Here is a 24,388-nt window from a genome sequence, read left to right on the forward strand (position 1 = left end):
ACATAATAACATCCCAGACAGTTAAAAGTACATAAAATGTCATGTTTATTTTTGTTTTAAGTCATATTTTACTCAGCATTGTAAATCTATTTTCAAATAGAAAGCATTCTATACAGCATCAGGCAGGAAATGTCTCACTTTTTACACATTTGCTGTCTCTTCTGATAAATAGAGGGAAGAGGCGTGTTGGGTCACGCTAGCACGCTGTGGTAGTCTGGTGGATACATTTGTTATATTTAGTGCAGTTATTGCATTACAAAGCAACCATCCCCCAAAAAAAGAAAAGTAGTGCAATTTTATCTTTTTTTTTCTCTACTCACACAAAAGAGGAAGTCCAGATGGTCTAAGGCGTTTAAAGTTTTTCAATGTTAGGCTTAGTATTGCATACAGAATAAGACAGAGGAAACTAAATTATAACCCTTGTAAAAATTGTGCTTCATAAATTGAAAAACCTCAACTGCTGTATCAGTTGCTAAATTGGTCCACTTTGAAAAACATACTCTGCCAAAATATAATGAAAATAGCTAATTGGTGAACTAAGACATGCAGGGCTTTAATAATTCACTCATTCCTTTTTTCTTTTTTTCAAATCACAAATTTAAAAAATCATAGGCCTGATCTGGGGTAAATTTTTAGTGAGTGACTTTTAAAAGTGCGTCAAACAGTTTCCATCCAATATTGTGGGAAAAATTTCCCCAATATTAAGGTTTGTGGAAAAATAAAACTGCTGTGTTCTGATTTTTTTTTTTTTAAGTAATCGTGTTGTTAGTGGTGTGAGGAGTGAGTAGCCCCAAAGACAAGACTATCACTACAAGACAACAAGGAGAATCAGAATCAATGCATTACTAAAATACTTAACTGTAAAAAGAAACAATCAGATTTCATGCAACACTTGCATAGATTTTTTTTCTTTTTTTTTTTCAAATCATGCTGATTTTTTTTCTCTTCAAAATATACAGAACACTAGATAGAGATACCTGTGAGACATGGAAGCAGTAAACCAGTAATTCCCTAAAGCCGGCGCTGACTTGTATCGACCCTGTTATGTGAACAGAAGCAGGTCGCTGCTCGTCAGCATCACATCCAAACTCAACGTCATCGGCTCATGGACTAAAAATGGTGCAGGAACAGAAATGACATTGTGTCACGGGGTGCTACGAGTCCTTCAGGAGCACGACACATTCGTTACGTTAAGTTGAGGAAGATGAGTGGTGTAGGACTTACAACCTGAGGATCTGCCTTGGTTTTGAAAAACCTAGCGGGAGAACTGCAGTACACAAAACATTAACGCAATGTTTGGCAGAGACGTAAAAGGATGGGTGGGTGGGCTGAGATTAAGTGTAGAAACAGTGGATGCTACAATCAATAACGTGCTACAATCGAATTACAGGGCAATCGGTTGGGAGTGGTGGGGGAGGGGGTCGGAGACACCAGGTGGTGGTGGAGGTGCAAAAGGCATGCAAGCTTACATTCTCTGAAGCCTGGATCTTGAAGAGGAGCTGCAGCTGCGCAGCGTGTGCTTGGAATATGTGAATGATTTGATGTAAACAAGCAGTTTGGCAAATAATTCATCCTTTAAAAGACTAAAATTCCCTTTTCTTAGTTGTGTTTACATTCTCTGTGCCCGTTTTTTAGAATTTTTTTTTTATACAAGTGTTAAGAGAGTGATTGTGCAACAGCAAAGACAAAGTGATGCCCAGAATGTACTGTACTGTAAGTGACACTGACACTGTACTGCAGCTTCATACTCAACACTGTGACCGTTTACAGAATGATAAACCGTGTGTGTGTCTCCCAAAACGCCAGTCACCTTCTTCAGAGTAAAAACTTGACAACACATGGATGGCAACATTTCTCTGAAACAAACAGCGAACAAGTCCGTATTAACAAAACCAAACAAATCAATAAATAAAGTAGCAATGAAACAAAACCAGGTGCCCATTCAGTATATACTATGTAATCAAATGCATTACTATTCCCCATAAATTGATTCAACAGTAGACATTCCTACATTAGTTTATCTGTAAAGATCATTCAGTTCCTGTTCTGACGTTAATGTGCAAATAGTCTTAAAATAATTATACTCAGACATGCAATAGTAAAGATAGTTAAAAGTCTTAGGAATTTTTAAGGCCAGTATATGAGACATCCTACAATAGAGAAACCTTAGGCAAAGCAGCTAAAGTTTGAGTTTGCGTACAGCTGGTAGCCTGAAACCTTTCCATTGCAGAGGAGAATAGCCCTGTTGACTTTAATCTGAATGAGTTGACCCTGGAGAGGTCATTACATCCCCTCACTTTAGATAAATTAAAACTGGGAATCTGGAAGAGAGAGATCGTAAATACTAAATGCCTACAGCTCTCTGCTTTATAAACTGGGCATCTGTGTCTATTTCTGATAGATGTTAAAGTTTGGAGCTGATTTTGGGAACTTTTTTTTTTTGTCTCTAAATGTTGTGTTTGGGACAGTTGGAGGGCTCAGGGTGATCTTGATGCTGATCTTGATGCTGAGGGGACAGGTGGGCGGGAGGGGGGCCTTGTTCCTCAGTAGGTGTCTCGGGGCCAGGGGCGGCTGCGCTGGCGGTTGTTCCTCTGGTTGTGACCTTGCTGAGCTTCACGTTGGAGCAGCCTGTCCTGTGACTCGTGCCCGTTGGCACTGTGGGCACTGCCTGTGTGCCCACGGTGAGGGGGGTACATGTCCCTGTATGTGTGAGCATGGCACGGGGAGGCATACTCATCCTCCTCCTCTTCCTCCTCCTCTTCTTCCTCTTCCTCCTCCTCCTCATCCTCCTCGCCCCCCCTGTGGCATGGGCTCCCCCTCCGGCCACGAGACAGGGAGTCGCTGGCCTCGTCGGACGGCATAAGACTGTCCTGCTCCAAGGGAGAGTGGGCCTCCTCGCCCGCCTCCTCCTCGTCACCCTCCAAACCCACCGCCTCACGAGGCTGTGGCTGGTTCTTGTTCTGGTTCTAGAGGATTTGAGTCACCATGGAGGAAAAAAAAAAAAAAACGAGTCAAAAGAAAACTCTGAAACCAGGACAACATCTCAAAGTAGCTTCACACTTTCTGCAAACGTTTTTTTCTCAGAGCACAGACAGTGTTTCTGCCACAGACACACCGGGTGGACAAAACAAAGCAAACACGACATCAAGAAGGATTTTGAAGGAAAGGTCCAAATCTATTTTAGAACAACACACATCCCCCTGACTATGCAGTGAAAAAGTTATTAGATGCTAAAATTGTTCCTCCTGTCAACCCTGGCCACAATGACACCCCTTTCTAACATATGTCCAATGTAAGGTACACTGTAGACAAAATGTACAATCTTTATTCTGTAGAAAAAGGCATTCAAACGTTTGTGTGAAGCTGATAATATATAAAGCCACAGCAGTCTGAAGTGGTAAAATCAATGGTTAGAATTTCTCTTTTTGTGTTTTGACAGACTTTCTGAGCTGCAGTGGAAGGATAGTTATACAAATATTTCATTTGTAATCAATTTCATGAATTTTTATATAGAACGAGGACTGTTGATTATGTCCATCATCTCTTACATCTGAATCACCACAGGAGGAACAATTACAGAAACCAGTAACTGTTTCAACCCACAGCAGATATGGGCATGTTGATATTAATTTTTAAAAATGTAAATACCTTTAACTCTTAAATAGCAGTGATAATTAAACACCAAAATGTCAGGTAAGTCAGGTCTGACAATCACCACTTGCTAATTAATCTGGTAATATCTGAAAGCAACTATGATAAAATTAAAGAAAGCTGTGATTCCACTGTGCGGATACTCCTTGTATTGCAATTTCAATGATTATTCTTATTTTAGTTTTTAAAATAGATATATTAGATAATTATTATATCTATTAATAGATTGATTATTTTACATATGTACAGATCTTATTTAACATTTACAAATCTCAGAACACATTTACAGATTCTTGCTCACGTTCACAAATCAGCACAGATTGAGATACAGTTTCACAATAATAATACACCCCATAGCTGACGGTGTTAATAACCGGCATGCAGCAGTACAGCAGTGTTTGCAGTGTTGTTCAAGCCTCTTCAAAGTCCTTTTTGGTGTTTACAGTGTTTTATCTGTGTGAACAGATTCATACTACAGACACTGAACAAAAGAAATGCAAGTGAAACACTTGAATGGATGGTCAGGGGGTTAGTCTTGGACATTAAATGTTACTGTACAGTTGTTATGGTCTCAGCTCATTATTGTGTAACTTTGCTGTTATTTCTGATGAATATATTATTTAAGCACTGATCATGTGCCTTTAATTAGCACTGTCATTCAAGATGCATTATGTTCCACTGTGAGTGGGACTGCCATTCACAAAGCATGCTAGGAAAAGGAAATAGAAAGAAAATAGAGAATTGTAAGACTTATTTATACATATTTCACACAAATATTTTAAAATTCCAAACTCTGTGTTCTCAATTGTGGTATTAAATTGAAGCCTGAACTAAACTGCTTTGTGAATTTTCTCCCAGAAAGCTTGTGGAGTAGCGTTGATTCACCTGAGACCATCAACTAAAAGGAAAGGAGGCAGGATGCAATAAAGAAACACACGCCATCTTTTCTAATGGTGAGATCTGAATGAATAAAATGCTGTTCATTCACTGTCTCAGCCGCTGAATCGCGTTCAGGTGCGTAAGAGGGGACTGTTGGGGTTGAGGGTGCAAATATAAATATATATGTATATAAACCCTACTACTCACCCCATTTTGTAAGCGATCATTCAATTAATTCCTGTGTTTCAGAAAACTGCAAAAATGTTAAGCATGGATGAGTGAGAGGACAGACAAGACAACCGGAGACAATCGAATAATAACACAGGAATGAGAATCTGAGATGTGAAGAGCTGGTAAGGACAGTGACAACATACAACATGTTCAAAACAACACTCCTACTTAGTCTTAAAACAGTATTAACACAGTATTAAAACATGCTCTCTTGCTTTAAAAAAAAAAAAAAAAATAGGTGAGGACAAACTCACCTGTAGGCTAGAGATGGCAGAAGGCGGGGTCATAAGACTCTGCTCCAATAAGGGATTAAGAGGGGTGTTTCCTGGCAGGTGAGTGGCACGCCAGTAAATCTCCAGGTACTCGGCCAGATGCTCGCAAGCATCCTCAAGCTGGTTCTCATCCAAAATGACATCAAACATATCCTGCAAGCGAACAAGAAGACACAAATAAACGAGACTGAGAGTCTACAGTCGTGCTAGCTTCTCTGCGAGACCGCACTTAAATGCTAAATGCTACCATTAGCATGCTGAAGTACTCGCAAACACGAGCTAAATGCTAACGTTAGCATGCTACCGTATTCGCAAACACGAGTTTGTGTTGATGTTAGCATGCTAGCACGCTGAGGAATGACAATGCCTACACGGTGACGGTGTAGAGCTGAAACGATCAAATAATTAACCAGATAGTTGTTCAACAGGCAAATTAATCTGTAACTATTTTGGTAAATAATTGATCATTTTAGTCATTTTTTGTACAAGTACATTTTTCATAGCCCTTTCGTACAAGAAGTACGTCTCCGTAGGTTGTGCTAAATTCTGACGGATTTTGTGACAATTTATAGCCCAAATGTTTAATTAAAGAAAATGTTCAGTATATTAACAAATTACTGACATTTCCAGGCCTGGTTTAATATTTACCCTGTTAATTTAGCATGTTAGCCTGCTAATATTGGCTAATTAGCTTAAGAGGTGAGGTTGATGGGTATGCCGTTAGTTTTGCAGGTTTGGTCATAAACCAAAGTACTGACAAATTAAAATTTTGACCTGATGATGATAATGTTTTGTGCTTTGTAACTGTGGAAAGAAATCAACCCGCTCTCTCCACTCACAGGGGGACACTGAGAGAGTTTGTCTGCAGCCATCATCTGCACATTCAGGTGCTTGCTCTGAGACTTCCCCCTGGATTTGATCAGCCTCTGGAGCACCTGAGAGAAAGGTAAAGAGATTGTGTTATAGATCAAGGATGGATGAGGCTACCTGACTGAGTCTGGTGTTCATGAGTGAGATAACCTGCTGTACCTTTGGTGAGGAAACTTTAACGTAGACAATGATGGGTGCGAGGGAGGTTTTGGCGAGCTGTGCAGGATGGTTGATGGTGTCTGCGTCCAGAACCACCAGCTGCAGGGTTTTGGCGAGCTCGAATATCCTCTCGATCTCACTCTGAACCTCCGCTGCACAGAGATGACATATTTCCTGAGTTCAAATTCATGTTCATGTTAACATTTAAGCTATTGATATTAGCACAGTTACCTAGGCTGGAGCGAGTGTTGGATCTCTCCATTATGGGTCTTTTGTTGAGGACAGATCTCTTGGCTAAGGATAGGTCGGCAGTTACACGGGTGATTGAGATTCTGCGAACAAAAATTGATCAGATTAATTAAAGGCCTGATTTCACAGAACTATAGAGGTTATTCTGTAAACTCTTCATTTTACTGACCTTCCCTCAAATCTGTGTTTCAGGAAGTCAAAAAGAGCTTTCTGCATCATATCCGTCACCTAGGTGGGAGAGTAAGAGAAAGATTGTTTTAAAATGACAGAACACCATTTAAATATACAGAACAAGAACAGTTTTTTTCTGCACTCATTTACTGTAAAATGTCCATAATATGTGTCAAAGGTCAATATAATGTATTACTATACACATGTACAGAGGTGGATAGAGTAGCCAAAATGTAAAGCAAAAGTATTGTTATTTCACAAAATCAAGTACTCAAGTAGTGAGTTTCTTGCATCTAATTGAAACGCTCATATCATCCTGGTTTCATGCAGATATTGCAGAAATATGATTCTAAGTGGAGGTCCCTGTAAACATACAGTAGTTTTCCAACAGAGCTGATTCTGATTCAAAGGATAAATTCAGGTGGGCGGCTGACAATGAATGCAGCAGTGCAGGGACAGTTTTAACAGAGAGGAGAGCGCAGTGTGAGGCAGTCATTCTCTGTTCTCTGCTAGAGGTGAAATAGCGAGAGGCTGACCTCATAGCCCTTCAACGATGGTCCCACGAGGACCACCGGCCTCATAGAGGGCACCACGTCGTAGGGAGGGACGTGTTCCTGCCGAAAATAGGGGAGGACGACATGAGAGGGATGAAGAACAGAGAGAACGGGTGTAAGAAATGATGGGGTTTAGGTTTGTTTGTTGTGAAAAGCCAAAAAAAAAAGGTTTCTGCAGAGTTCATCAAACAAATATCACAGGTACTTCCCAGCTGTATTTAACAAAACACTCTTAGTAGTAGAATTAGTCATTTAATAACTGAGATAAGTGGCAGAAAATTGATGGATGCAGGTAATTTAAGTTTTTGCTAAAACTGACACATGCCCATTACAAGGCAGTGACCTTCCTTGCTGCTGCAGCTTTAATTTTAACAATCTCCTACATGCACAATCTCTTGTTGCAATAGTCTAACTTGTAGTTTAAAGATGTTCGATGTATCCTTGTAAAAGTAATGACTTATGTTACTGTCTATAGCAGGCAAGAAGAAATATTCAGGAACTCCCTGATATTTTTTAAGTCCCTTTTCTCAAGGGAACTCAGTTCACTGGTAAGACTTTTCCTGCAGATACCCTGATAATGTCCCCTAAAGTCAAAGTCAAAATCTATGCATTATGAACAAATGCTGTGTCCAAAAACCTACCTGTTTTTGCTTCTGTTTGGCTTGTGAAAACAAGAAAATAACAATCAACGAAGAGAAAAAGATAGACGACAATAGAAGTAGGTTTCTGTTCTAGCGCAAAAGGCAGGTTTGTAATACTTACATTCGCCTGCAGATGGCGGTGTGGTCCTCCAGCTCCCAGTCACCATGTCCCCTAAACTAGAGGAATTACCCCCTGTTTTCCTGCAACAACACAACACAAATTTATCAAACTTATATCATGGAAACAAACCCTCTGAGAAGCTTGTGGTTAACTGTATTAACTGACCTCTGTTTCTGCTCCTGCTTGAGCCTCATGGCCTCCAGTCGCAGAGGGCTGGGGATGAAGGTGATGTCCGCTCCCTCCTTTACTAGCCGACCGATCCACCAGTCATTGTTGTACTTCTGTGGAGTTCAGTACAGCAACAGCACCATGTCACATAAAACTGTTTTGTTTTAATATAAGGGGCATTATCCTCATCAACAACAGATAATCGCTCACTTCTTTGATGTGCAGGAAGTCTTTGGCATCAAAATTGACTGCAGCTCCTTGGACAGGACAGTCCTCATCGAGAGCTCCACAGTAACTCACATTCGTCTTTACTGCAAATGCTACAGGTTTGGACTGTGGAAGCAGTAAACAAGAACCAAAAAAACACTTATTAATGATGGAAACAGTACAAACATAGAAGACACCAGAGTTGTGGACTCAATTAATCTGACTTTGACTTGTGTCTTTACTTGGACTTAAGCCTTTTGAGTTCTTCATTTTCCTGATAATGGAAACTCCAAATCATCTGACTTGAGCAGGAGGGAAAAGTGTGTTTGGCTGCAGCAGACTAGCGGACAGATGATTCCTCGTATTATCGCATTTGCATATAAAGACAATTCTGTGGACACCAACGTGAAGTCCCACAGGGAGAAACAACACCTTCCAACTTTGTTAAACATTTGAGGCCACACCAAGACTGTTAAGTTGAGGTTAGCATGAATCTTCTTCGGCTAGATGTGTTTAGACTGACATTAGATGATAGCTAACATTAATAACTTGAAATCAATGACCCCTTGACACAACTAGTGTAGTAACAAAACATTTGCATCCAAGATTTGGTGACCTGAATCTGCAATGTTTAACTCCAGCTATCTATCAAGTTAGCCTGCTGTTAAGGACTCAAAATACAAAGTTTAGGACTTGAACTTGACTTGGGACCTGCTGGTCTGAAGTTGGGACCAGGCTTTATAGCCATAACATGAGATTTATGCTCTCAGTCTTCATTAATGTTTACAAACTATATCATCCTGATTGTACAGAAATCTATTACACTGTTTGTGCTACTACTTCAGGGCAGTCTGGATGCTACAGTGAATTGCTCTTCAAAAGTGATGAGACGAGAAGGGACTGCCAGGCCAGGGCTAGCTGTAAGTGATTTGACTGAGGGAGGCAGCTCTTGGCGAGTCAAGGAATGAAGCTTGATGCTGTGAAGTCACAACATCTCTTCTACTGGTAAGTAAACAGCTATTAATGCTAATGTTGGCTCTGTAGATAGCCCCCTTAATGTATTCCTTATTTATTGATTATATTTTGTATTATTAAGCTGATCTGATCTTGATTATCTGCAAAGTAACTTGTAACTATGCCTAAAAGTTCCAGCTGTCATATGAATGTAGTGGAGTAAAAACTAGTTTATATTTGCTGCAGTATTGTAGTAGGGTGGAAGTATAAAGAAACAGAAAATGGAAATACTCAAGTAAAGTACATATACCTCAAAATTGTAGTACAATGCTTGAGTACATGTACTTAATTACTTTCCACCTAAACTTCTCCTGGATAAACACATGTGGCTCCAGATTCATGAGACGGTTGAAACTCCACAGTATGTAGCAGTGAGAGTCAGTGTATGACTTACCTTAGCTCTGTCGAGCTGCAGTTGTGCCTGGCGCTCGGCTTCACGCCGATACGCCTCGCGGTCCTCCTCCGCTGACAGGTCTGAATCCGACGGTCTACTGGTGTACGAATCAGCCGACCCCTGTCAGGAGAGAGCCGAGGGTGGATGTGGTTGGATTATTATTTGTTATATATGAATTGATAATGTCATTTCTTGCTCGATGTTATCACTGTGAGTTTAGGAACATAGATGTGCTGTTTCCCTTTATACTTCTGCTTGCATCTGCTTTTTCCTCTGCAGTCTGGTTGTGTGCAGGTGTGCATGCGAATATGTGTCTGTATTCATGAGCACATTCATGTGTGAGCCTGTGTGTATCTACAACACAATGCGCTTCTCTCCCACACCAGCCATCTTCTGGTAGACCAAATATAGCACAAAGGAGGCAACTGCTTCCTCTTCTCTCCTGTTTGGCCCCAATCCATTCCATCATCCCCCACAGTGCAGCACATATACATCCTTTCTTTCCCTGTTTATTCTCCAAGGACATCTCCTCATTAGCAAAATATATGCTGGCTATCATTTTTCATTGTAAGCGGTTTAAGGACATATCCTGGGGATGGCTAGCACATTATGCTGAAAGCGACAGATAAAGCAAACAAAGACTGAAGCGTTTTACACAAGGCAAAATGCTGAAAATCACTTGATAGGTGCTCCTGCTGGCCTTTATTCAGAACATGCAAGAAGACTCCTGTGATTATTTTCTTAAATGTCTGTGTTACATACTGTGTAACTGAAATGATTAGTCGAGTAATCAATTTGTCGACTGACCAAAAATTAATCAGCAACTATTTTTCTAAACATTTATATATTTCCAAAGCAAAAAAATCACTGGTTACAACTCTCAAATGCGAAGTGTTTCTGCTTCTCTTTGTCTTACATGAGAGTAAACTTTAAATCTTTGTGTTTTTAGACAGTTGGTTTCAAAATGACACCATGGACCCTGGAAAAATTTATAGCTGAACTTAATAATCAGTTGAGTTTAACCAATAATGAAAATAACTGATGCAGTTGCAGCCCCATCACACTATATGTTATGGTCACTGAAGCAGGAACCATGATGCTGATTTCCACAGAGAAAAACATGAAATGGAGAAGAAAATGTAGTGTTCTAGATGCAGTTTGGGCTCTGTGTATGTGTGTGTGTGTGTGTGTGGTGTGTGTGTGTGTGTGTGTGTGTTTGTGTGTGTGTAAGAGAGAGAGAGAGAGTGTGATTTCCTATATTTGGTATCTATTTGGCTTTGCTGAAGGAACTTAGCCCTGAATCTGTCAGTGAAGAGAACTGCTGCAGCAAAAACAAATCCAAGTCAGGCAGGAGAGAAAAGGCTAGACAGGAGACATAAATGAAATAAAAAGAAAAAGAAAGAAGTGACGAATGACAGACAAGAAAGCACTGAGATAAACTTCTCACAGGTAACTACAGTATTCATAATTACAGCAATATATACTGAGACGATCAAGCATATACTTGCAAATACAGCAAGCAACTAAAAAACAGCACATAATACAGTTTTCACTTTGGTTTTCCTCTCCTCCTAGAGTGCAGTGACTTAGTCCTGGTCATCCATCTTGCCAACATATACAAACAGATCCTCTGGAGGACCAATTAGCAGCAGCACAACAAAAGGAAATTCAGGCTCAAAATACAAAGAAAAAAGTGCCCAGACATGAAAAAACAACCACCACCTTTGCTTTCTCTGCACTTCAGAATGCATATGTATAATCCAAAATAAATTTTTATCTACAGTACCACTTCAAGCCCCAGAGAAGCAGCAAGCGAACAGCTCTTCTTGTTTCTTTTTGTGTGTGTATGTGTGTGTGTGTGTGTCTATGTTAGATAACTAGATCTGATTTTTTAGCAGCTCTGCAAAGCAACACTGCACCAGTGCCAGAGCAGCACGGAGAGAAAAAAGGGGGGTGAGGAGGAACAGGATAGATAGAGAGAGAGAGAGAGAGGGAGAGAAGAGGGGGTGAATATCGTTGACAAGATATCCAGAAAAGAGAAGGATGTTTACGAGGACAGAGAGTGACTGACGGATGGTTGGAGAGACGAGAGAGGTATAAACGATTTATATGACGAGATAAAGTGCGGCTATCTCAAGGGGAAGATGAGATTAGAACATAATAAAATGCTATGAAGGAGTGAAGTGAGACCCAGATATCTATCCACATCGTAGATAGAAGAAAAGAGGGGGAAACACAGCAGGGAGAGGGGGAGGTAGGGGGAAGGAAAAGGACCATGACCACGAGAGACAGAGACACAAAGATAGCAGAGAGAGTTGCATACCTGGCTGATTAGGAGGACAGCGCTAGAGCCTGATAAAGACATGAATCTGAATTTTCTCACTGCTCTGTCTTCACTGGGAACACACTCAAACACACACAGACATAAAAGTGGAATAAATATGGTGGTGGGCGCAGGGGAAAGGCGTTATGTCAGAGAGCTGTTTAATGATGTTAGAACACGGAGAGCTGCCTGGGCTGTGATTGTCATTCATTATTAATGTTTGGACACGAGGCTGTGGACCTCTGCTGCACACACTCTGCCCTGGCTACCTGTCAAATCCTTCAAAAAAACAAAACAAAACACTGATACCACCACAAAATAGCGTATTTTGCTGGTTCTGCAGTGCAGAGAGTAACAATCTCAGTACATCTTTATTGTCTGGTCTGGGGATATCTCGTTTTTTATTTATTTATTTATTGTTTTTTACAGCTAATGTCCCTGTCTCAGGGCTAAATTTAACTCTGTTCCTTCCTATTCTGCTTCTGTGATTATTCTTCACACACTGCAACACTGATGGCCTCAACTCCACAGGGAGGGGCTGACAGGGAAGTGTGTCATCCAGCTAGTCGATTCCTCAAGAGGGCCAAATCATCCCACAGTCTAGGGACAGAACAGCAGGGGATTTCTTCACTAATTTTACCATGATTTTACTGATATGTTGTTCAGTGGTTTAATAATTTAGATTCAAATGTTCTAATTTTCCTTTGGCAAGACATGTAGAGATTGTCTCCACCATTGACTCTGTTCTTAAATTGTAGGTTAATTAACTGATTAGCTATGGTAGAGTGTGCCAAAGAGCAACTTTAAAGCACTGATCCAAGAGTTGGCAAAAACCCTCACTGCTCTAAAATCTAAATGCAAGATTAGAATATGCCACTCTCAAATCAATTGACTGGTCTTTGAGCACTGGAATAACACTGGACAACAAATAAACACACACACACACATATATATATATATATATATATATATATAACCTTTTAAAGTTGATATGAGGTGCTTATTTAAGCATCCAGAAGATACAGAACGATATTAACATTCACTTAGGGTTGTGTTTGTGTCCGCCTGACAAATCCGAGTCAAGAAGTTTGAAAGCTGGATGTCAGAGAGGGGGCGATATGTAATTGTTTAAATACAGAAATAATAGTGCACATTTCTAGACTCTCTCAACCTGAAGACATTCATAGTGTGGCACTTGTTTATACACGAGGAACAGAAAATAGCTGTGTGAAGAATGAAAACAGGGAGCTTGAGAGAGAGGGTCGCATCCTGTTTACTTTCACACTTCCACACAACTGTCCAGCCACTGTGTGAAGTAGGCTGGAAAACAAACAACTGTCAGACCGGGGAGGGTATTTCTGAAGATGTTCGACCATCTGACAGGCACTTCTGTAGAGGCATACTGGCCCCTTTAGGCACAGCAGTGCTTTGAGTTAAATGCATATATGGTGTGGATGCTAACATGCTGATGTTTAGCAGGTGTAATGTTTACCATGTTCATCTTCTGAGTTTAGCTTGATAGCATGCTAACATTTGCACTAAATTAGCGCTAAATATAATGTGCAGCTAAGGCTAATGGGCATGTCATTAGTACTGCAGAGACTGATCGTAAAGTACTAGATGATGGCACTAAATAAACAATTACAGAATCACCAGTTTCTAAGATTCATCCTTTGAAAACGATGAAAGTCTGTACAAAATTTCATGGCAGTAGTTGTAGTAGTTGTTGAGAAATTTCAGTCTGAACCAAAGCAGTGACCAACCAACAAACTAACATTGCCATCCCTAAAGCCATGCTGCTAGCATGACCGAAAGCAGTGGGTGCCTAGACAGCAGAAAAAATACAACTCAAAAGTGCCTTAGTAATGGATTAAAAATGTAAAACACTCTACATTCCATTCAAGTGCAAGCTGATGGAAAAAGTCTAATTTCTCTGGCTTTATTTGCAGGAAGGAAATTCTGCACAACAGCAGAATGTATTATTCAGGAGGTTGAAACACCTTTCCCTCAGAGCAATAAAAAAAGAAACCCCAAAAAACTGCAAGCTCCAGCAATTTGAAAATCCAGTTGCCAAATATCCAATTTCAAAAAGTGTTTGATTAACTGTGCGGTCATAATTTAATGTCAGCAAGTTACACATACACAGAGCCCTCTCATACACACGATGCGATAAATCACTCACTAACAGCGTGGTTACATCAATATCAAAGTCAAGATCGGGCATACTGTATGTCAAATTGATCAATCACAAGACTAGGCGGGGAGGTGCGAAGAGCGCACACAGGATGACGCCAATCAGAAAGTAAAGCTGGTGAAGGAATGAGAGAAACAAAAGCATTGTTAGAGAGGGGTAGGAGAAGTGAGGGAGGAAGACAAAGGAAAACACGGAGAGGAGCGGCAATGATGAGACAGAACAAAGCGAGACAGGAGGAGAGGAATTTCAGACAGGGAGAAGGAGAAGCAGACCGTGGTTGGGAGTCATTTGTACTTACTCATTTAATGTGGTGATGCTGCTGCTGCCAGTCCCTCCCTCTCTATATGCTACATGCTGTAAAATGCAGACAAACTGTACCGTGTCCCATCCCCTAACCAGGGACGACCTGCACTGGAGCAGACAGCAGCAACACCTTCTTTTCTATTCTTAACCCCACCTCATTCCTTCACAACACACACACACACATAAACAACAACAACCAACGCCGCTTTTGCGTCACACTTGATCAAACCACCTTCCTGAATTTACATCACATTCTTTCATTCAAGTCTGATTCAACATGCACAGTTGGAGAAGAAACAGAGGAGGCTGCTGTATCTGTTATCATCACACACACACAGCTCAAGATTTCTCCTCGTGTTTCAAAGCCTCATGTCCTACATATAACACATACATCCACACTTATGGCAGCATACTGCTTATTGTATCCTGCTGCAGAAATGAGTCATACTCCACTGCTCCTCCATAGACACCCCACCCCTATCACAGACAAGAAACTATCTGCTCTGTTGGTGAAATTTACTGATTTTGCACAAAGCACTTTGTCATATCACCTATGGGGCGGGGGTGGGAGGTGGGGGATGCCTGTTGTTGCATGCAGAGAGAAGGTAATGACTGAAATGAAACTAAAGGTGCTCGTGTGAACAGTGAACCCACACATACCACATCGCTCGAGGCCTTCAAAATGAGCATCATGAATATTTTAAGCCATGCAATATTCTCAGGGAATCTGGAGATTGTCATTAAGCCCCCCGATCAGGATAACTAATGTCCCCTCCTGAAGAAGATGTCTGCTCAGCCCTTTTTTTTCTTCTCACCAACGCCTCTCACACTGCTCCACATTCCCTCACACTAATGGTGCTATGCACGAAACCGAGGTATTTTTCATGGTGTTTGAAAATTCATGTTTGCAGGTGTCAAACAAATGACTTATGACTAAGAAAGGAATATCATACAAATAGTCCTTAAAACCTTGTAAGTGAATTTAATGTGGAATTTAAGTTTGTTTTTCAGTGTTTCATCTACTTTCTTTTTAACTATGTAGTGCTGCAACGATTAGTTAATCAAAAGAACATTTTGATAGTTAATAGGTTGAGCTGTATCACATGATTTAAGATAATTGCAGATAAATTGGTATCGAAGACTGTGACTGATAAAATTTAGGTAAAGCCAACGATAAGTGTGAGCTATTTTATTAGTGTGTCAAGTAGTTTGTCCACCAGAGAGTGCTGTGACCCCACTGTTAGCGAAACAAAACCACTGTCGAGCAGACCACAGTCATCAAATTACTTAAATGCAAATAAGTCATGCCCTCTTTTGTTTAACGTAAATAAGCCTGAAAGCAGTCAGTCAGCTGCTGTAGCCAGTTGACAAACTTGATTTTATATTAATTTGTACAGCAGTCGGTAAAAGGAGCAGACCTATAATTTTCTCCCTTGTCAGTATAATGCTGACAGCTGCATTAGACCACAGACCTCCAGATTTTGCTACGTCAGTTAGCTGTGATGCTAGCTACTGCCATGGTTTGTTTGTGGAAGGCAGCTAATGAGCATATAGCATCATACTCAGTCTGCCCAAATGATGTAATGGTAAATACATCTGCGACAGCTACATTTTTAGAGTTTAGAATTTAGTTGAAGACAAAAGCTGATTTAAACACATTAGTTTAACAATTATTTTCATTATAGATTAATCTGCTGATCACTTTCTGTAATGTAGATTAATTGTTAGGTCCACAAAAATATCCATCAGAGTTTCCTAATGTCCATGGAAACATCTTTAAATTGCTTGTTTTGTCAGACCAACAGTACGTGCTTTGCTTAGGCTTGTGTTTGCTTGTTTCCATTTTCTGCTGCTTTATACTTCTGCTCCACTACAATTCAGAGGAAAATATTTTATTTTTTACTCCACTATTTTTAGTTGATAATTTTAGTTACTACTTATTTTGCAGATTCATAAAAATAGCACAAAGATAATTAATAAATAAATTGAGATGTATTGTTGTATATGACTTTATTGATCCCTTTATTGATTTACAAGCCACCCGGGAGAATGTAAAATAATTTATCAACTGCAAACAGGCCATTGTGCATTAAAGGTCGGTTTACTTTTGGTACTTTAAGTATATAATCTTTTGATGGAATTATTTATGTAAATTTTTGAATGCATTATTGTGTACTTTATACAGAGTATTTCTACGCTGTAGTGATTCACCCAACACTGTCTGCAACCCAAAGGTGTTCAGTGAGTTTACAATCATTTATCACAAAGAAAAGCTGCATTTGAGACATTTGGGAAGCTCAGGTACTTTTTACTTTTTTTTTTAACTTGGAAAATGACTTGAAAATGTAATAGTTTTCTGTCTCTAATCGTTAATCAGCTACTTCATGTTGTCAGTGTTGTGATGTGTGTGTGTTTGTGTATGTTTTTAATGTTTGAGCCAAAGACAATTTTCCACCTTGTTAAATGAAGTTGAATACTATTATGTCCATTCTGTCCTGTTCTACTCTGATTGTTTCAGCTCTAGATTAATAAGTCAGGATTGATACTGTTCTTCAAAAGGTGTTTAAGCCAGCAGGAATGTAGAGAGGGCCTAGTAGTTTCTGTCATTAGTACATGAGGCTTCTTTTTAGAGCGGATCTCTGATTCCTTCCCAACTCCTGACTTTCCCTCTTTGATGTATCGAGGCTCGTGAACCTCAGGGATCTGGTGGTTTGGGATGAGCTCGGTGAAACTTCACGACTCCTCACAACCTGATTCCAACCGGGATCAAGTTCTCCACCTGTGCTGGACTCTCCGAAACCACCTTTTGCTTTTGCACTGGCACCAGAATCAAATACATCTTAAGAAACAACACATGAAGGTAAGTTGAAATTGTCTTGATTATTAAACACCATCAGATTTAGATGAGAGGGTGTGATTCACAACGTCCACGTAGTGACAGCATGAGGGAAATCTCCTCTGCCTTTTTTCCATTTTTTCAGTCGCACAGATCGTCTTAAATAACACCAAGTCTCCATTTGAGTCTTTTGCACGTGCATGACCTAAAAACATTAATTAAAAAAACTGGGCTGTGTTGGGATTTTGATGTAACACACCTCTGCTTTCAAGCATTTTGCTGCCCTCTACTGTGCAAAGCACCAACTGCAGCTGAGAACACAGCTCTGTGGATGAAGATGTAGAGCAGAAATATTTTGAAGTGGATGCCAGGATAATAAAGAACTGCAAATGTATTTTTGAGCCCAAAAGAAGAACATGGATTCAAAAACTGATTGTGTATATCTGGAAAGAAAAGCTAGAGGTTTTGTACTGACGCCAAAGAACAATGCAGATGCCTCTTCTGATGAAAAAGCAACTTCAAACCACTACAGCTTCATTTAGACCTTAGAGCACAGTGTGGCCTACATTTTCCTCCCAATTCAAGTCAGTGAGATAACCTGCCTGTGACTGTGATGTACCAAAACATAATGCAGCCAACAATGCATGCATAAATAAGAAGAACGAGAAGGCAGAGACATGGCTCAGGGAGCTTTTTACCTGCCGTTTGATGAAGCTGGATGTTGTGTCAGAAGACGTGCTGCCATCTGAGCGTTTGAAGCGGCTCTTCCGTTTAGGCAACTTCCTGGGCAGCTGTGATAAAAGAGAAGCGCACCAGTCAGAGAAAAAATGAAGAGGAGGAAGATAGATGGATAGATGGATACGATCAGCTTTGATGGGTCCTCAGTCCTCAATTTCCTTGCAACCAACACTTATTTCCAATATTAATACATCTGACAAGTAATTTTCTTTTATGTATAGTGCATAAAATGTCTTAAACCAATTAAAATGGCCATCATTATTCCTAAGAATTACCATATTTATATTTCTTGCTTTTCACCTAAACAACCCAAAAGCTCCCAAAATTTTGAGTTTACAGTCACAGAAACCTGAGAAATGAGAAAATATTCACATTTGAGAGGCTGGAACAAGTGGTCATTTGGCAATTTGCTTAAAAATGACTTAATAATGATAAATCAGTCATAAAAACTCTTGCTGTTCATTTTCTGCAGTTGAGTAATGGATTAATTAAGTCATTTTACCATTTAGAGTACTGATTAGTTGTGCGAGGAATAATGAAACTGTCATATATAGTGGAGTTCAGATAGATAGATAGATAGTGCCTCATCCATAAAGACTTTGCTTTATAATTTTAACAAAATAAAAGCCTGAATTTAGGGAGAATGTGTGTAAAAGAGCTGCTGTGCGCCAGAGCAGCAAATACAATCAGCTGCAACTTTGCCAAAATCACAAATTATCTCCGAAATTCATCTAGCTGCACACACTGGTCAGAGTAACGCAGGAGACAGATTTCCTCAGGCCTCCTTTAACACCAGCCCGTTAATAAGAAAAGCTTGAATGTTGCGGTGTGAGAGCTGACAGGCCCTGTGGATTCAGGCTACAGGTGAGTTAGAGTCAAGCACCCATACAGTAATAAAAAAAACCAGCTCACAAGTCCCTTGAGGTTACTGGTTTGTGCTGGTTTCCTTGCATTAATGTGGATTCAGAGTTGCAGGAAATGCATTAGAAATAAATAATAATGCACAAAAGGCCTGATCTCAAACAGCAAATGTATCAAGACCTATGGAGGCTTTAACCTGTTTCTATGTGTGTGGGTTAAAGGCATAATAACCACTTTATACTGGCACTCAGTGCATTTTATTCACCGATTAAGCATCAATCTGCAGTTTCAGTGAGAGCGGATGCATTAAGATAATAATAAAAAGTAGCTTGCTGCCAAAACGCGACGCCTCAATTTTAAAACAACAAGTAGCAAACACCATTTTCCCCCACCACACTCTTCTCGGTGATAGATGTGTGAATAATGGGGTAATGTGAGCGGATTTACCTGGAAATAGTGCGACTGGGAGCCGGTTTCCACAGCAGACAGAGGGTCTACGGGCGATTTGGACATTTTGACTTGCACCATCTATTGAGAGCGCAGGGAGGCGGGATGCACACAGACATGGGTTACTGGAGGAAACAAGGGATACAAAATACATCTATATGCAGTGGAAAAGAAGAGACAGCGAGAGAAGCGGCATGCGAGCGCGAAAATACACAGAAAAGGTGATTAATATCCACATTCAGGCTGTAGCTTGTAAACAAAAAATGTGTGTTACATCGAGGTTGGAGAGGGAGGGGGGGATGTAAAAAGCGAGCAGGAAAAATACCGGAGCTAAAATAAAACCGTTAAGACTGAAGCGTCATCGCTCGAGCAACCGTACAGGTCCGTACTAACTGTGTGTCTGTGCCGGGGGTGTCAAGGTTGGATTAACCGGCACAAAAATCAATTCACACCAGTATACAGACAGTCAGTTAGCCTTTTTTTTAAAATAGGAAGTGCGTTGTTTTATGTACAAACGCTGTTTCTCCTCCGTGTTTGTTTTTATTTTTGAAGGAGGATTCAAACACTTGAAGCCACAGTCAAATTATACATGGATCTTTGAATTCATAATATACAGTAGGGGAGTTACTGATACTAAACATGGCCGGATAAATCTCCTAGAGGGCTCCGGGGCAAAAATTTGTTGGTGGGCCCCTATGGACCCCCACTCTACAAAAGTCAAGATTCAATTTAATTTTTATTTTCCAACGCAAGATTGTATGATGAAAATACAGATGCTGTCCCTTTATTGAATTAATAAAAAACAAACCCACATTAATAAATTAATAAATAATCAAATAATTAATAATCTGTACATTGCAGTTTTACATTTTTAATATTTTCCAATGTAACCGGAAGGCTCAAGAGCTGAAATCACTGCATAAAACTTCCCCTGTCAATATTTCCATTTCATTTTAACAATACTGGACTTCACAGTGTAAGAATTCAGAGATAGATTGACACAGTATTTTAATTTAAAGTTGGAACATGTGAATTTTACCTTTAAATGAATGCCCATTACACCAAGCCACATTCATCTTTGTGTTTTGCAGTTTTAAGTTTATGGTTTGCCAGAGCTGAAGAGGGGACGACCATACGATGGAGATGGAGTAGACCACAGCAACCAGGAATATGGTGGAGCCTATGGCAGAGAAAACCTTGGAGTGTCCAAGAAAAGTTTCTTACCCTTCAGGTAAAAAAGAAACTCTGCTTTCATAGGAAGGATTACAGTTTAAAGAGAAAGTGATTGACAAATGTGGATTGTAATAAGTCTCACTGCCAGAAGGCGGAGACAAAAGCTCCACACTGTAGATTTAATTTTTCTGAGACACTGCTGAAACTGCTGTGTTTTGATGCACAGAAGACTCACAGTATTTTTTGAGAATTTAAATTTTAAATGTATGGAAAGCTTGACTAACAGGTAGTGTGAGGACAATGTGGCAACTGAAAGGTGGATAGGCTAGGCTACATATACACAGAGGTCCAGGTGAACACGATAAAGTGGTGGAGGAAAAAACACAAAGGCAGGAAGGAAGTAAAACAACCTTGGACACATGAGGTAAGCTGCCAGCTTCTCTCTGTTTTTCTGCCTGCACCTCTCAACAAATCAGTGATGTGGGTGATGATTCAGAGGTTTGCAACCAGGCTACCTTTGTGCCTTCTTCCTGAGTAATCCCACCTGTTGCTTCAGGATCTGGGCAGACCCCCAAATAGTCCAGCCTCTCTGTCATTTCCCCCAAGCTGCCACTCCAGTTTTTAGTCTGCCCTTCCAGGCAGATAGTATCACCTCTCCAGTGCCATTGCAGGCTTCTCACCTCATCATCTTGTTACTTTTTTGGCAACAGGTTTGCCAGATGTTTATTTTGCCTTACTACCAAAGGAATGACAGTGTCGGTGTCTGTGTAGCAGGGCTACATTTGAGACTTATTTCAATTCTGATTGTATCTAGATTTGCCTCTGCGGTTTCCAAAACAGTAGACCTGCTTTATTCCTCTGACACAGGGCAGCTTGCTATTCAGACACAGAAAACCAAATACTGCAGTGAAAACCTTAATTGTCTCCAAAAGTCAAACCTTTTTTCCATATAAACAGCATATGAAAGGTTGTTATATGTAAGTTTTTACTGTCTGTTTTTACATGGCAAACATTATAAAAAATGTAACCTTACTGTTATGCACTAAAAAAAGTAGTGGTACACCTTTTTCCAATTGTAGCAGTGAAAAGACAATTAGGAAAGCAAGATCAATCAATCAATCAAACTTTATTTGTGTAGCACCTTTCATACAGGCTAGTGCATTTCAAAGTGTTTTATAGACTGACAAGCAAATAATAAAAACACTTACAAATGTAAATACTGAAACAATCTGAGACTAATGCTCACACAATACTGATATGATAAATCAAACAATAAAACCAATAAAAGAGATGATAAAAACAACTGTGAAATATGTCGTGTCAGCTTCATGCCTAAAGACCCAGAGACCAATCTGTGTCATCTGTGCTAGAACAGCACGTGTGTCAATCTGTGCCAGTTCCAACTGAAATTACTTTATGTAGGAACATGTGCCATGTAAGCACAATTTGAACTAAGATAGACTTAAACACGGTTTTGACATGGGTGATTTTACAGGACAGAATCACAAGATTGGGTAAAATGCAAAACCTGCTTCTGTTTACTTTATATTAAAGCAGTGCACATTCTCAAACAAAATCTTAATCAAATTTTCAAATCAAAATAATTCAATTAGAACAGCTGACATGCAGTGAGCCTCTGGATTGTGGGGCCCCGACAGGGCAGATTGCCTTTAGCTTTAGTAATCCAGCATTTTTAACAGAACCCTCTCTGATTTCACTGTGGCATTTGTACAGTATGAAGAGAGGAGAGAGGAGCTAGATGCTAAATGTGACCCAGTAACTTTAAAAAAAATGATTGTGTGCTTTACATCGTTTGAGTCATTATTCTACAGCTTAGAGCCTGTAGACTATTATCTATTTTTTAAAGTTGTGCTTGTCCACTGTAACCTGTTCATTTCTGTTTGTTTAACACTTACAGTTTTTGACACGGCCCTTATCACCTGTCACACTTTGTGAACAAGGCTTTATCATGTCTGATTTAGTGGACGGTGACAATAAATCAGTAGGTATTTCTTAGAAACCCAATCCTGTAATGAGTCTCGTTCATTTCCAAGAATTCAGTTATATAGTTTACCAGTGCTGATGGATTTATCACTACTGTATTTGAGACTTATAGCCCAGTAAATTGTAGAGGATGGGAATACAGTGATGTAGTTTACTATATATACAGACAAGGGCCATTTTTACAGTTTCAATTTGATTTGCTCGCTAAAATCTCGATTGTGAGCTTATAGCAATAAGGTCTACAAGCAGTAACAGGTGGTTTAACAGGTGGAGACTCTGTACTGCAGAAATACTGTGACATCCTGTGCACCTTTTTAGGGTTTTGTTAATCTATCTTTATATTTTTTTACAGCGTATATTCTAAGAAGATCCTTTTGAACACCAATTAAAAGCAGTGCAGTGAAGGACCTTGCCAGAGGTGAGTAGAGTGGCCAAAAAGTGTCCTCAAGTAAATGTATTGTTAGTTTATAAAAATTAGAAAAAATTATAAACTTGAGTAGTGGTAAAAGTAGTGATTGAATAAGAGGACTACAGTTTCTACTGGAAACATCTTGAGTGGTGTACAAATTCATGAGTAAGAGAAAAAAAGGAAAGAAAATGTTAAGAGATAAACATACACCTGTACTTGTAGTCATTGTAAATGTCCTATCCTCATTTTCTAATTAGGTAATTATATATTCTGCAGAACAGGATTTCTAACCTTCATCTCTGATGTGTGATCACAATTTTAGTCCACATTAATATCATGAATATGCATAATTCATAAAGAAATGCAGCAAATAAATGTAACAGAGTAGAGGTATTGAAACGTCTCCCAAAATGTCTTGAAGTAAGAGTAAGAAGTATGCTATATTAAAACTACTCCAACAAGTACAATTTACTCCAAAAAGATGCTTAAGTACAAAAACCTCAGGTGTAATCCATATAATTTTGGTCTACATAATTTGATTAATTGCAGATTAGATTTGCACCACTGTAGAAAGACCTTGTGTCAAACTCTCATTTTAACACCTGAACTCTTTATTTTTGTTTCTCATTTGTTGGAAAGTCTTTTATTAAACTGCTTCCATTTTTTGTGTGTGTCAAGTAATTAACACACAGAAAACCTCAGGAAAGGTGGTAAGAAGTGCTGTAATAATAATAATTTAATAATGATTGATTGTCCAGTAAAATGTATGTTATTGTTTTCTGAAGCTCAAGTGAATGTAATTTGAGAAGCTGAGAATTTTTGATACTTTTGCTTAAAAAATGAAACGATTCATCAGTTATCAAAACTTTCTATCATCCAATTAATCTATCAATCAACCGATAATTCCAGCTCTGAAGTACTGGCTGGTGTCTGAGTGTCATGTACAGTAGAGGTCAGTAAAGGGCCCCACAAGGATTTTTTGCTCCAGAGGTCCTCAGTAGATTAATGCAGCCATGCTTCAAAAAGGTTGATAAAACAAACAAACAAAAAAAGGATTTAAAACAATAGTACAGGTTGGCTTCACCTTCCACTACATCAGTGTTTTTACCTCGTGGGTTTTGTGCTAGGGATCACAGCTGGTGGTGTTTGACCGGCCCGGGCTAACTGCAGACACCGCTTCACCTCTAGAGGGAGTGCCGAGTTACTAAAAGTGGGAATGGGATAGAGTGGTGTGAGCAACGGCGCGCCTGGGCTGAGGAGAGCTGCGTCAACCCAGCTAAAGTTAGACGGCGTAACACCGGAACTGCGTGGAATTCCATTTCAAAGTAAAAGCTTAAAAAGTCAGCATAAAGGAGCCACACACTGTGCAACAAATTAGATTTACTTAGAGTTAGAAACAAGTTAGTTTTATTTATATAGAAATTCTAAACTTTGGGCTGTACAATCTGTACAGTATGCAACACCCTTTATCCTGAGACCCATGAATTGGATGTGGAAAAAACTCCTTGTAGAAAATGTT

At 39.6% G+C, this 24,388-nt stretch overlaps 1 protein-coding gene and 1 long non-coding RNA gene across 6 annotated transcripts; one reads left to right on the forward strand and one right to left on the reverse strand.

Moving 5' to 3' along the window:
• Window positions 1-21: 21 nt before the first annotated feature.
• On the reverse strand, window positions 22-19,644 carry cacnb3a (calcium channel, voltage-dependent, beta 3a). Of its 3 annotated transcripts, XM_018701143.2 has the most exons (15): window positions 19,284-19,644; window positions 17,936-18,028; window positions 9,582-9,701; window positions 8,177-8,299; window positions 7,964-8,079; window positions 7,799-7,878; window positions 7,678-7,697; window positions 7,019-7,096; window positions 6,481-6,539; window positions 6,294-6,394; window positions 6,063-6,214; window positions 5,873-5,968; window positions 5,016-5,186; window positions 4,738-4,783; window positions 2,879-2,966 (listed from the first exon to the last, which is right to left on the reverse strand). In XM_018701143.2, exons 1-14 carry the CDS (start codon window positions 19,362-19,364, stop codon window positions 4,754-4,756), a joined length of 1,320 nt encoding a protein of 439 aa, XP_018556659.1. In that variant the 5' UTR covers window positions 19,365-19,644; the 3' UTR covers window positions 2,879-2,966; window positions 4,738-4,753. The 3 variants fall into 3 exon arrangements, with proteins under 3 accessions (XP_050927280.1, XP_018556658.1, XP_018556659.1); XM_051071323.1 differs by lacking the exon at window positions 4,738-4,783 and having other exon boundaries at window positions 22-2,966; window positions 19,284-19,643; XM_018701142.2 differs by lacking the exons at window positions 4,738-4,783; window positions 17,936-18,028; window positions 19,284-19,644 and adding an exon at window positions 11,905-12,225 and having other exon boundaries at window positions 22-2,966.
• LOC127138998 (uncharacterized) lies at window positions 5,102-23,116 on the forward strand. 3 transcript variants are annotated; one of them, XR_007813430.1, is made up of 7 exons: window positions 5,102-5,120; window positions 5,875-5,979; window positions 9,019-9,178; window positions 16,587-16,642; window positions 17,086-17,261; window positions 20,375-20,514; window positions 22,813-23,116. It is a non-coding gene; the product is annotated as an uncharacterized LOC127138998 (long non-coding RNA). The 3 variants fall into 3 exon arrangements; XR_007813429.1 differs by having other exon boundaries at window positions 16,587-17,261; XR_007813431.1 differs by lacking the exons at window positions 20,375-20,514; window positions 22,813-23,116 and adding an exon at window positions 17,510-17,929 and having other exon boundaries at window positions 16,587-17,261.
• The last annotated feature ends 1,272 nt before the right edge of the window (window positions 23,117-24,388 follow it).

Source organism: Lates calcarifer, linkage group LG6 (genome assembly GCF_001640805.2).
Source record: "Lates calcarifer isolate ASB-BC8 linkage group LG6, TLL_Latcal_v3, whole genome shotgun sequence".
NCBI classification, from domain to species: Eukaryota; Metazoa; Chordata; class Actinopteri; family Centropomidae; genus Lates; species Lates calcarifer.

Coding starts and splice junctions, on each gene's coding strand:
- cacnb3a (XM_051071323.1), bottom strand. CDS start 19,364: ATGGTGCAAGTCAAAATGTCCAAATCGCCCGTAGACCCTCTGTCTGCT. Junction 7,097..7,677: donor CCAAACAGAAGCAAAAACAG/GTAGGTTTTTGG, acceptor TATTTTCGGCAG/GAACACGTCCCTCCCTACGA. Junction 5,969..6,062: donor TTAAAGTTTCCTCACCAAAG/GTACAGCAGGTT, acceptor CCTTTCTCTCAG/GTGCTCCAGAGGCTGATCAA.